This window comes from Squalius cephalus (genome assembly GCF_949319135.1).
Source record: "Squalius cephalus genome assembly, chromosome: 10".
Lineage (NCBI taxonomy): Eukaryota > Metazoa > Chordata > Actinopteri > Cypriniformes > Leuciscidae > Squalius > Squalius cephalus.
This window is the reverse complement of record NC_137131.1, coordinates 11,144,921-11,158,635: the sequence shown is the minus strand read 5'-3', so window position 1 is coordinate 11,158,635 and position 13,715 is coordinate 11,144,921. Positions and strand designations below refer to the sequence as shown.

General features: G+C 37.8%; 1 protein-coding gene across 4 annotated transcripts; it reads right to left on the bottom strand.

The window, feature by feature from the left end:
- Window positions 1-353: 353 nt before the first annotated feature.
- arhgef25b (Rho guanine nucleotide exchange factor (GEF) 25b) lies at window positions 354-13,410 on the bottom strand. Of its 4 annotated transcripts, none has more exons than XM_079883880.1 (16): window positions 13,127-13,410; window positions 9,973-10,105; window positions 5,058-5,401; window positions 4,411-4,485; window positions 4,191-4,315; window positions 4,022-4,088; window positions 3,835-3,938; window positions 3,676-3,745; window positions 3,476-3,565; window positions 3,273-3,365; window positions 2,216-2,266; window positions 2,027-2,104; window positions 1,629-1,820; window positions 1,372-1,552; window positions 1,084-1,268; window positions 354-935 (listed from the first exon to the last, which is right to left on the bottom strand). In XM_079883880.1, exons 1-15 carry the CDS (start codon window positions 13,214-13,216, stop codon window positions 1,087-1,089), a joined length of 1,875 nt encoding a protein of 624 aa, XP_079740006.1. In that variant the 5' UTR covers window positions 13,217-13,410; the 3' UTR covers window positions 354-935; window positions 1,084-1,086. The 4 variants fall into 4 exon arrangements, with proteins under 4 accessions (XP_079740006.1, XP_079740007.1, XP_079740009.1 ...); XM_079883881.1 differs by having other exon boundaries at window positions 9,973-10,099; window positions 13,127-13,290; XM_079883883.1 differs by lacking the exons at window positions 9,973-10,105; window positions 13,127-13,410 and adding an exon at window positions 7,187-7,285.
- Between the last annotated feature and the right edge of the window lie 305 nt (window positions 13,411-13,715).

Sequence of the window (13,715 nt, the reverse complement as noted above, 5' to 3'; positions counted from 1 at the left end):
ATCTCTGGGTTTCTCACTGTGTCTGCATGACTATTTTCTGTTGGTGTTTTGTATCTGTAATACAAATATAATTTTCTGTCTCCCCAAAAAGTTTGGCTGCCTATTGCTCATTTTTAAAAGAACAATGTAGTGGCAAAGGTCCCTTAAATATAAAAAGGGGAAAAGAACAAAACAAAAAAAAAAAAACTTTTCTTTCTTTCTTTTTCTTTTGTAAATGTAAGAAAAAGCATTTGTTGTTGAATGGAATGAGATAAAGGCTTTGGTGATAACATTTGTCATGGTTTCTGTCTTCCTGAAGAAAAGTGTAAATCTTGTATGGTGAGTAAAGTTAGAATATATACATACAGAAGTCTGGGATCACTTAAGAAACTTTTAATTGACAGCTTTCAAAAGGACAATCTAGAGTCATTCAGTGAATATACAATGCTAAATAAAACATCTGAATAAGAAAAAGTAACACACTGGATAGCTTGATTTCAGGTAGTACAAATACCTGAAATTTTACAGTACTGTCACATTATGCATCATTTGGAACAAGGAATAAGTTAACCTTTCCATGCACAATTTCAGTAATATAGAATTATCAGTAGCTACATAAACATTTTCAATCTTTTGTAAATTATATCGTCACTGACGCAAAGTTTAGTGCATATAGTCCAATACTTTCTTTCTTTTTTTGTTATGGTAAAAGAAAATGTAGTCTTGTAGGCCTAAAATACTTGTTGCTATTGTCAAGTACTGAAGGTTGTGTTATCATATTGAACTGGCAGGCGGAAGAATAATTCAGTCTTTGTTTATTGGACATAACTAACTCGGAAATGGACTAAGTCTTCCTTTATCTCCTTAAAATGTTCTCCTGAGGGTAACAGATGGTCCATTGCTTGGGTTGAGGGCAGAGGAAGATGAGAAAGTGCCTTTGCAGGACTGTCAGAAAGCTGAAAATTTAAGGAATAGAGTGAAAACATATGCTAGTACAAATACTCAAAAAAAATATAACGCTATGAGACCAGATGGACCTCTGGAAAGTTTGGGGGGTTTTAATGAACAAATTATGATCATTTCAAAAATCAAGCAAACATTGACCTTTCAAAGAGGCGTGGAAGGTTGTGAGGAATTCCAGGAGCGCAGACAGGGCAGAACCTGGCGGTCCACTGATGCAGAGCTATAGGGTCGCAGGTCAGAGTTCAGTGATGGTGATGTTGTCATGTTCTTTCCCAGGCTGAGGGATTTAATTTCTTTTCTCTGGAATTCAATAGGAGACTGCAGAGCTATGATGGGTGCGATAGAGGAGATGAAAGAGAACAGCGTCCATTAGGAACTCTGATCTATGGCAAGGTCACACAAGGGTCATGGAAAGTATGATGCTGATACCGTTTAAGAAGTTGCGCTGTGTCTCCAGCATCTGTATGATGTCATTTGCCCAGGACATTCTGATTTCTGGAGTTGATGCACGAAGAATGAATCGCTGCATGCTTCCATCTACATTACGAGACGTCAACACCAACCGACATGAGTCGTCTGGGCAACAATCCTCAATGCCCAAACAACTAATCTGTGAAAGATACAAATATTTACCCTCATATTTATTTTGCTTACTATCTCCCACTTTTTTCTTCTCTGCTTTTCACCTTGATGCTGTTTTTATAGATGTATCCTGTCAGGGAAAAGCCTTTCTTGCGGTCAATTGGCTCACTGAGGATGACAAGCTGCTCAAAGAGGAACACCCGTCTCTCCTTGGGACGGGAGAGGATGCTGTTCTCATTCTCAATGAATGTGAAGGTGTCCTGTTGCAAGAGTTTCCCTTGTGCTCTCAGCTGACCCTATGAACCCAATCAATCACAGGTGATCTGAGTGAAATTTTAGCTTCAAATATTGGTAAGAGAGCTAATACAACTATAAAAGAACTATAAATGGCATAATTGTTTTATAAATAATGGACTCATGCTGTGCTCATTTTAAATACTGAAGCAGTCCAAGGTGAGGTAAACCATTTCTATTTCTGCAGTGCATTTGAGTCTCATCCTACCTCAAAACCCTGTAGTCTTCCAACATTCATCATGTCGTTACATCGCTTTGGAACAAAACACATCACCTGCACTGCCCTCTGTGATAAGGACACAAAAAGAGAACGGAATAATAATTCAATATGTCAACTGATAATGAGTTTATTCTCTTGTCCTCACTTTTAGAAGCCAGTATAGTAGACTGTACCTACCTCAAGATCTTCTGTTTGTCTGCCTGCTTTAGTGTAGTACTTCAAGAAATCCTGTAAATAAACAACATTTAGGCAGAATACTAACTAACAGGCATGTGGACTTCAACTCAGCTCCATAATTTGCAAAGAAGGACAAGAATAAATATGCAAATTAAGTCGATAAATTAACAGTTTCTGTGTGTATATATATATATATATCAGGGTTAAATAAAGTGAAAAAGTGAAGTGACATATGAAGACCAAATATGGTAACCCACATGTCCTCTACATTTAACCCATCAAATTTAGTGCACACACATTAGGAGTAGTGAGTAGTGAACACAGACACACTGCAAACCGTGGACACACACACCTAGAGCATCGGGCAGCCATTTTGCTGCGGCCCACGGGGAGAGACTGGGGGTTTGGTGCCTTGCTCAAGGGCACCTCAGTCATTTTCTGTCGGTATTGAGAGTCGAACCCACAACATTCGGGTTACCAGTCTGACTCTCTAACCATTTGGCCAAGACTGCACACAAGGCATGGCATGTTTGATTTGATTTTCATATAAATCACTAAGAAATAACAAAAGCCATCAAAATAATTTCCTAAATACCTGTTTGTTGTTATGCACTTCATGTCAGTTCATACAATGACAAGATTTATGACATATTGGCTATACAGTATGAATTTGAGGTATTGTTTTTCTGTAATGGGAATTGCTGAATAACATATATATGTTCAAAAGTTTGATGTCAGTATGATTTTCTTTTAATTAAAAATTTTTCAGCAACAATGCATTCAATTGATTAAAAGTGACAGTAAAGACATTTATAATGTTACAAAAGATTTCTAAATTGAGCTTTGCCATCACATGATTACCTTTTAAAACATATAAATAGAAAACAACTATTTCAAATTATAATAATATTTCAGCTATGGCCAAAAACTGTTAGGTTGACAGAGGAGGAAAATAGGGAATGACTGAAACTAGAGGTGGGGAAAAAATGGTGCACTATTATAAGAAGTCTCTATTTTGAATGAGTGTGTACTTGTGTACAAGCTCACACTAACACACCTTCAGCAGCAGTTGATATTTCATGATTCTCTGGACAGGTTTGATGAGCAGGTCATTTAACTGCAGTCTGTGACCCAGCTGTTGTCTCAGTTCCTACATTGTGAAAGAGCACAGGACAGTCATAGACCTTTCCCTCATACACCAAATAGTAAACATGGTCACATAACTATACTCAGATTTGACCTCATTTCAGCACAAATTACCTCAAAATAGGTTTCAATGTACTCTGAGACGATGTGCTCTGACTTCGGCTTGTTCTGACAGTAGACCACATACATGTTGAGCCGCCTCTCCTGGGAAACACACAGAGATATTTGTTGCCACACAGGCAAATGTTTCAATTTATGTACTACAAATATCGACTGCATCATTAGCAGATGAAGGAAATAAAACCTAGACTTACATGTTTGATAAACAGTTGTGCCAGTAGGTCAGGTTCAGACACACATTTCTCCAACTCTCCAAGAAAACAGCTGTTTAAAAACAAAAAAAAAGGTAGGAGCTGTAAGAAGGTCAGGTGCCACACCTCAATGGGCACAGATTCTATCAATAGGTGACCTACTCTTTGTGCCAGTCATAGATCTGATGAATGTTCCCAAACACTATTTTATCCTTTCCTACCAAATACTCAGGCACTCCAACACTTTTCATTGTAGCCATATAACCCTGAAGAAGGGAGAAAGTGAGAGTTAAAAAGAGAGAATGACTAAGCTCTTCTATGCGTGGGATTGAATGCATTTATGTGTTACCTCCACTACAAGCCCCAAATCTTCCACATATAGCTTCTCTGTCTCGACCAGCTCTGTCAGCACATATCTATGAGTAAGATATGAGGAATGTCAGATTTGGAGAAGGATTATTAACAGTATTTCTTTCCACAAACCATGGGTTGGGGGTCACCATCAATCAAATACCTACATGGTTTTCTCTAATGCACTTCTTTTCTCCTGTTCTTCATCCTCCAGGCTCAGCGATTGTACGTGTGTCTCATCATTTAAGGAGGCACCTCTCTCCCCATAATGCACATCGCAAGACTGATGCCTCTGAAATTGGACTCATTAGCCATCACAAGCACAAATCAGCAGACAGTTAAGTAAAATTGTTCAGCACTGTCCAGTGATCAGTTCTATTGTATTACCTGCAAGAGATCATTTAGGTATCTTGGGTAATAGGGACTGTCAGGAGATGTTGGCCCTGAAAGTTCATCACAGTCCTGCATGCCACAGGACAAGAAAGTGTACGGTTTTAGTATAAAAATACAGTATGAAAAAATTACACTTATTCCCTCTCTATCTGTGATATACATAAAACATTCAAAAGTTTTTGGGTCGGTAAGATTTTTAAAATGTTTTTGAAAGAAGTCTCATGCTCACCAAGGCAACATTTATTTGCTCAAAAATACAGAAAAAGCAGTGATATTGTGAAATATTATTAAAATTCAAAAGAAGCGCTTTTTATTTAACACATTTCAAAATGTTCACGTGATGCTTCAAAATCATTTTAATATGCTGATTGGTGCTTTTATCAATTATTATCACAATTGAAAACTGTTGTGCTGCTTAAAATGTATGTGAACACCCTGATACTTTTTTTTACAGGATTCTTTGATAAACAGAAAGGTCAAAAGAACAGCATTTGTTTAAAAATGACTTTTTTAAAAAGGTTGAGTTTTTACTGTCTCTTTGATTAATTTAATGCACACTTACTGAATAAAAGTAGTCATTTCGTTTTTTTAAATCGTACTGACCCCACACTTTTGAACAGTAGTGTAAATGATGTGCATACCAGAGATCTGAAGGAGTGGGGCAGTTTTTTGGACTTCTCTGTTGGGCTCAATGGGCTTTGAGCTGGTGAGAGGGGTAGAAACATATAGGCTGACCTGTCTGGGCTCTGAATGACCTTTGAGCTCTGACCCTTGCCACCTCCTCCCAGACTCAGCTTTCGAACTGGGCTGCTCAACCATCTCTTGAGGGCCTTGAGAGAGTGGGTAGATGTGGTAGATGGCCGTCTAGTGGAAAGTGGTTGATATTTGCTGGGTGAGATTGGAGAGAGGTCATCAATGGAGACGGAGGCCGAAGGTGTTTCAGTAGGCAAGGAGACATCACCAAGCCCTGTCAACGTGTATGACTCTACAGAGACCGAGACAAAGAGAGACAGAGAAAGGAAATAGTTCGATCTTTAAAGCAACACTTCCAAAAACCAGCACTGAAAAAAAAAAAAATCATATTTATGGTAAAGCAAAAATTGGATGGAGGCTATGATTGTCAGAACTCTGCTAGAAAAATATTATAACAACCTTTGACAAATTATTAGATGGCATTTTTAGGTCTACAAATATAACAAATTATAACTATATGCATAATTAAATGATATACAGTGAATATACACTGCTCGATTGTACTGACAACCACCATGATAAAACAGGGGGTAGAAGACTTACCTAATTTCTTTAGAAGGGACCTTTATTTCCATCAACTCTGGCCATTCTTTTGCCATAAATAAAGTGTTTTTTCCTTGCTTTTTTATTTATTATTAAAAGTCTATTTATTGTAACTTTCGATCAATTTAATGCATAATTAAATTCCTTCCAAAAAGAATAATAATAAGAATCTTACTGACCTCAGACCTTTGAATAGTAGTGTATGTTGTGCAATGATTTAATAAGGAGAGAATCGGGAGAAGTAATGAGATATATCACAAGGGAATTTCCAGCTCCACCATTAATATTCATCTTGCAGTTATTTGTCCTGAATTTTCCACATAGTCATAAAAGGTGGAGTATAAATATAACTGGCAACACATGAGATTCTGCCTTATAAGCAGATGATACAGCTTAAAAATGGTTTGTTTTTTCCCCCTGATTTAAAAGCTTTACAGCGCAATGTGGGAAAAGCATGCCCTAACTGAAGGGCAAACGGGAAGGAAAGACTTTGAGAGAGAGAATGAGGGACAAAACAGAAAGGATTCTACTTTTTCTGCTCATGGATTAGCTGTTTCTAAAGGTCGAATAACCATAATCCTGCAATAACCCACAAAACAACCATTTACATACACAATGCATCAGCATTTCTACAGATAATCTGTGCAAAATGATACTGACAAAATAACAATATTAAGAAATGGGTTCATCACTTTTACAAACTGCAGGTATTATGATGAAGCAACAAAACAATGGTATAATTAATACACTCGGTTTACGAGCAAATAATATTTTTCAAGCTCCAAAAAGTGTAAAGTAGGAATGTTTTTGGCTTAATGATGGGCACATATTCAGAATTTCCATCCCTTGAAAACAGCAAAGCCTACCAAAACACAATGCAAATACAAATAAGATTTGAAGAGATCTGACAATGCAACATCTGACTATAGTCAAAAGTGACAGAGCAACATACGGATCTCTTACCTTGCTGTCTGAAGCAGCAATCACACCTGGCCAAAACTTTCTGGCAGAAGCGTCCACAGCAACACACCCGTGGGGCACGATGCCCCTTCATACCAGCCGAGTAAACACTGATGTATAATTTACAGCAGACACACTCCTACTCTCAGTTCAGGGGTAATCCCTGAGCTCTGAATTCACACGCAACATCTGTATAATCCCTGCTTTTATCCACATAGACCCACTGGTACATCATGGGGACGGGGAATGGAGGGGAGAGTTAAAGGTGGCTTGAAACAAGCTTGCCTATTGGCTACAGTTTTTGTTTTTTTTCTTCGTTTATCATGGTCCACACTCCAGCACAGTAGGTGGCGGGAATGCACCTATCGTTTGTTTGCTAACCGCAATAAAACGCTAGAAGAAAAAGCAAATTTCTCCATCTATCCGAGTGAAATGGCTTCTCGAACAAGAAAAAATGTAGGACGGGACAGTTGAACATCACTTTTACATTTTATTTAGAAGGCGGGATACATACTGCATTTGCGTGTTGAACTTTCTACCATAAGTAATATGAGTGCACCGTCTTCTAAAATCTATGGAACTTAATCGAAGACGACGATGAAAAACGCTAATAAAATCCACAGAAGACAGAAGCAACAAAGTGGACATATGCGAGGTTTAAGGTACCGTGTTTGTACAACTCGAGTTTAAAAGATAAAGCAACCTGTGTTTTCTGTCCTATGCAGGTCAGGTGGATTAAAGGGGCTCTAGGTAACTTTTTAACCTTAACTGAACAGCTTCGGAGTCAGTGGATTGGTTATATTACTTATTTCGGGTTGAATGGTGGTGGTTTCGCACCCCCCTGGTGCCCGAGAGCGGAAAAAACTCACTTGCAACTTTGGGACGCGGGTCGTGTTCCAGGAAGTATCGCGTGATATCAGGTCTCGCGATGTAACGAATTGCTTGACGGCACTGCACACGTAATTACACGCCCCCATTCAAGCACCAGCTAGCTAAGCAAAGGGCAACGATAGATTTAGTTATGGCTGAGCCTGTAAAAAAGAAGCAGAAAGCTAGGAAATCTTTGTCGGAGGACCAACGAAAGAGGAAACGGGAGACTGACCGAGCAAGAAGTCAGACTCGAGTAAATATTGGACCGGCTTTTTCAGAATGGTGAGAACTGAGAGAAACAGAAGCCTGCAAAACGGATGCTGACCATTGCTGTTGCACTTGTAAGTATCTTTGGAATAAACTGTGTTTAATATTTAAATTTCAAGTAATTGCGACCTCAGGATGTTTGCTATTGTCCATAAAGTTTTTTTATTATGATCGCTGTCTGTTACGGGCTTACTAGTAACGTTACGCTAGATACTATAACTTTGATGTTAGGCATTGTCATTAGCAAACACGTTTGATTTCTGTAGTTGTGTGGCCGTTCCTCTGTCGGTTTTATTTGTGTAACTTACACTTTTATTTTATGTCACTAAGTCAACGCGTCTGATAATAGGCAATAAACATGTTGCACATATCATGATCGAGCTAGAAAAAACGTTCTGATGTTTTCTTAGACAAGCAAAGGTAAACCATCATTCTACCAGATGAACTTATAGACCTTGCTATTATAACTTTAGACAAATATTAGCCTCCGATATATATATATATTATGCTCATGCCCACTCTCCCAAAAACAAACAAACACGAAAGCAGTAGTTCGCCTCGTTCATATCGTTCGTTCCCGGTAAAAATACTAGTATGCATGACAACACAAAAAAAAAAAAAAAAAATCGCCATCAGTTGGAAAGAAAATATTGCTTTACTTGCCTCGGTAGACATAACTGGCTTTGAAATAGCCGGTTCCTCTGCTCAGCTGGTTGACAGCTGATCAGCTGGGTTGCTCGTGGCGAGGGGGGTGGGGTGACAACAGTTCGTTTTTACGACAGAGTGTATGAAAGCATTTACTACCAGACACTAGGGGGAGCTTCGTAGAGAAAAAACACTCCAGAGTTGCCTGGTGCCCCTTTAACACAAAGCAGTAGTAGTAGGCTAGTTTGAGTGCGTCGAATGGTTGATATGGAGGTTAGAAAAGACGTAACGACAGACGTCAAAACGAATAATCAGGCTTTAACTGTTAACGTTACTGCTCTCTCCGTGTACTAACGTTAGGCCTACAAATCTCCATAGTTAAAAAAAGAACACAATATTGCCATCTTGTGAAGAAACATCGGGGCAAAACTTTCTATGAAGAGCCTAGCAGCCTATTTGTACAGACAGACTACACAGTCAAATCAGGGGTGAGCGATATCACGGTTTTTTGTTTTTGAAGAAATATCGTAGTATCGTACTATATATCCTTCTATCAGTTGCAGTTCTGGCGCCTCCATCTCAACATACTCAACGCGACGTACATTCACACATCACATGTTAACGCAGCGGTAGAGTTACACTCACGGGACGGGACACTGCATTTCATAAAGTTCATTATTTGCCTGTGCATTAAAGCTTTGCCGGTTAAACATTTCATTCGCGTGCTGTCGCGCGGTTCTAACTAACATGCGCTTTTCTGAGCGCGTTGCATACACCCGAAGCGCACACACACACACACTAAACGTCAAACAGCGCCTTATTACTGGATTGTTACCTTTCAAGTCTTATTGCGCTAATTCTGTCAAATACACACAAGGTTTACATAAACACAGTTGGTTAACTTATTGTGTTCATTTAATTTATTTCTTGAATGCTACCGTTAAATAGCATTTAACAGTTAAATACAACTGTTACTGTAGTAGTTGAAAAAAATAAAGCACTGTTTATTTCATTTGTATATTATGTTGTGTAGCCTATTTTTACTTGCGCCACTTTGGCCTAATTGTCTGCCATTCTTTTTTATTTCATATTTTGTTATAAGGCTTTGTTTTTAAAATAGGGACATTAGTTTGGCTGTAATGCTCATTCACTTGTAAAATAGTAAAACCAACATGAAAGAGAATCGTGATAAAATCGTGATTTTACTGAAAAGAATCGTGATATGATATTTTGCCATATTGCCATATTGCCCATATTTGTGAAGTCAAATATTCACCAGAAGATTGTTCCGGTCATCTCCAGGTAATTTGTTAGTTACATTTGGCATTTTTTAAACATGGTTGTTTTTGCTCTTTTAACCTACAAACTGACAAAGTATATTTATTAATTTTCACCTTTTTTTTTTTGTCTTGCACTAGGCGTGGAACCAGTTAAAGACTATGCGTGCATGTTTTGACTGTGTGTGAAAAAGAATTCAAAATTCTTAAATATTATGAAAGGGTATGTGTGACCCCTCACCTTTGCCCTCAGGTATGCGTTTGGGTCTTGAGTTACAGCTTTGTTCTCCAGTTTCCAATTTTGCGCCCTTCTTTGAACAACCACAGCTGTCTTCCAGTAAAGTACACCCTTCATGGCTTTCTTGGATCTGAAACTGGTCATAAAAGTTAGTGTTATCTTTCAGCTCTGAAGGGGCAGAGCTGTAACTAGCTTTCCTATCATACATGTCTATACCTGAGCAATTTATATACATGTATGACCTCAGAAAAGACCACATAACTCCTCAAATTAGACCAACAAGGCACTCCTGGGTGAGTCTTGAGAAAGTATTTCACCCCAAAATTAAAATAAAAAATATATTTTGCATGTACAAAATTAAAGCTACACTGTGTGATTTTTACCCCCATCTAGCGGTGAAATTGTATATGACTACCCAGTGAATATTAGTTTCTGTTCCTCTCAATTCCGAGGGCGTTTTAACTCCTACGGTGGCCGTATTATTCCAAGATTAACATGGCTTCCAGTTATCGACTTCGTCCATGACAATAATAAACAATACGTCTAAAATGAATAAAACTACAGGACAGATGTCAGGAGGTAAACGTCACCCTTGGAATCGGCTATCCCAGCATAATCAGATTAGGCTAACGTTACAATGTGTACAAAGTAAAAGCAATTAAAAATAACTAAAATTTACAGTGTCCTTTTTTTTATATAGCTTAAAAAATTGCGCCTTTAAAACTATTCATCACCTGTGATCCGTCGCAGCACAGATTTATGTTACAAGGTAAACAATACTTTTTCACCACTGACGCGAGGATGAAGTTATACTAGAGGTCGTTCTGGCGTTATGCACAACCATGCTATGGTTAGACAAGCAACTATAAAACTTCGAATTTACACAAATGAATTACAACAGGCTGAATTACCTGTCGAGAAGAAAGCAGGCAACCTCGGCGTCCGTTTTAAAATCTTTTCTCCTCATGAGCTCTTTCCATCTGGGAAAAGTTACTCCAATATTGACTATGGTCTTGCTGATTTGTCTGTCGCGTTGACGTTTTAATTCTCTCTTTCAAATGTGAGTACGCACACACACACACACACACCACACACCACACTATCTTTCAAATCTGCCGGCACTCGCGAGCTCGCGAGTAATCTCCCCCTCGCATTCGTCACGGTGTCACTGAGTGAAAAACGCAAAAGGCGAAGCTTGAATTTACAGGTATGTCCCTCTTTGGCTAATGTAGTTTCAAGATGGAGGCGCAACATGGCGACCGGCATTCGAACCCCTCACCCATATGTACTTTCAATGGCAGATTATAAACTTAAGAGAATACTTTATTACTTGAAAGAAGTAAATATACATTAATGAGCACATATATTTTTGAAAGAACTAAGTGTTTTTTGCTAAGAATCAACTAAAAAAGTTACACAGTGTAGCTTTAAGCCTATTGTAAGGACCATTGCATTTCCCCATAAATACCCAGTACCTAATGCTTTTGAACATTCGACTTCTCAATGGTAATTTTCTTTAGATTCTGATCACTGTTTCTTTTTATTTAAATCAGCATAAATGAATGATAATATAGTACCATGACATTTTGATTAAAAGATTTACCTTTCTATTAAAACATTGGCAATCTAAATAAAGTAAATCTGTGCCACTGTCAAGGCATTAATTTAATTGGTATATATTTACATGTAATTCCATATACAAACATTCCAGACAACACATAAGCTAGAATAACACTTTTTTAAATATTTTTATCTTGAGTATCTACTGTAGAAATACATCCAAAGTACAGTGTACTGGAGGAGGCCTTATCTTTTGTGCTTGCTTCCTTCATTTGCAGTAAACATTTGGTAAGTTGGCCTAGTTGGAGCAATATCAGTATTGAGCTGATGACTTGTTGTGACAAGTTTGGCAAAATTCTATTGAAGGCTTAAGTCTTAACCATGAAGTAATCATTTTCCGATTGGAAGTACAAAGAAACCCAAAAAGTCTTTCAATGAGACAGCAACTAACTAAAAAAATACTTGGGACAAATGATAATGTGGTCCATGTAATTCTTGCTGATCTGATGCTGGTAAGAGAGACTGAAAATTTAGAATAGGTAAAAATAAGAAGCATCCCTAAGGCATAAGATAAGAGACACAGGCCTGCTTTCAGTCACTCTTGTTTTGACTGGTGTGTGTTGCTCTTGGAGTTATTAGAGTATTGCTAAAGCATTCAAGCTATTTACACAAACAATTGAGAAATAACTACAAGAAGGGTAAATAATAATAATTAAGGCCCGGTTTCACAAACAGGGCTTAGATTAAGCCAGGATTAAGCCTTAGTTCAATTACTGCATTTAAGTAGCTTTTATAAATGTGCCTTAGAAGAAAAAAAACATTACTTGTGTGCATCTTGAGACAAAACAATGACACGGACATATTTTAGTCTGGGAGGATAGCCTTAAGCCTTGTCTGTGAAACCGGGGGTAAGTGTAGTGCACTGATTAAGATAGTCAGGTCATGTCATGTCATGTCCTGTGGTGTGATATGGTGTATTCTAGCTAAACCACTACATTTTGCTAAAGCATATTGTTGTTATAAATTAGTTTATTAGCATATGTTGTAACTTATACAGTTCTTTTGATCTAATATTAATTGAGAGACAGCATGGAATATTTATTTCATTTTTACACTACAGGACCATTATAAAATAAACTTAAAAGGGGGATTAAAATGGATGAATTGGTCCAAATAAATTTATGGACATCAACTACCCATATACTTAACATTTAGTAGGGCAATGTTAGGGAATTGTATATGTAGTCATTTCTGTGTAAATCGTTCATAAACCATTGAACTTAAAGCGACAAAATTCCTGTAGAAACGTGTCTGTTAAAGAGCGCTAACAGACTTTGAACACATCTGGTTATCTCAGTAATGTCAGACTGCGTTTGTAATAAACCAAAATACACATATAATAACAGCCATACCAAATAAGGCCTCAAAATAATCTCATATTTTTCAGTGTATATTTAATAGCAGTCAATAATATGTGTATACTTTACACTATGGTTTAGTCTCCAAAAGTGACCTTAAAATTGATCAATTTTGTACAAAAAAAATCTACACATAAAGTGTCTACATAAAGTAAATGTGTGTGAATGTGTTTTCTCACCCCGTGATGGTTACTCAAGTCCAAAGAAGGGTTTGATAAAGACACCAGCAGTTGCTCTGGGTTTCCCTGAAGTTTGGCCAAACTCTTCATTTTCCTCTTTCTTTGTCTCCAGGTGGATGAAGGAAATGTTTGGCTGCGTGTTGTGTCTTCTCTATACTAGTCCAGTACTGTCCAGTTTAATCTCTACTCCACTCTCCCTGATTCACTGACACACATTCTTATCTATCTCCTTCTGCTGTCCACCACCCATTCCCTCCTGTTTTTCCAACACCCTCTTGCTCCATCTTAACCTCCGAGAGAGAGAGAGAGAGAGAGATTTTTTATTTATTGTAAAATAAAGGAATTAAAGTCTTACTCAACATGTACAAGTCCCAAAGGTTAGGATTAGGGTTAGTCTAATTAACTTAGAACAACAAGTCAGTGGGAGGCCACCGACATGATATAAAAACAATGTGCATGTGTTTGTATGGGTTTTTGGAGGCGAAGGGGTTGGTGGTTGGGGGGCAGAGGGTGCTTGTTTGAGGAAGGATTTTCTAGATCTATTATCCATGTCCTCATTAGGAAAACATTTCAATAAGCATAGTAAATA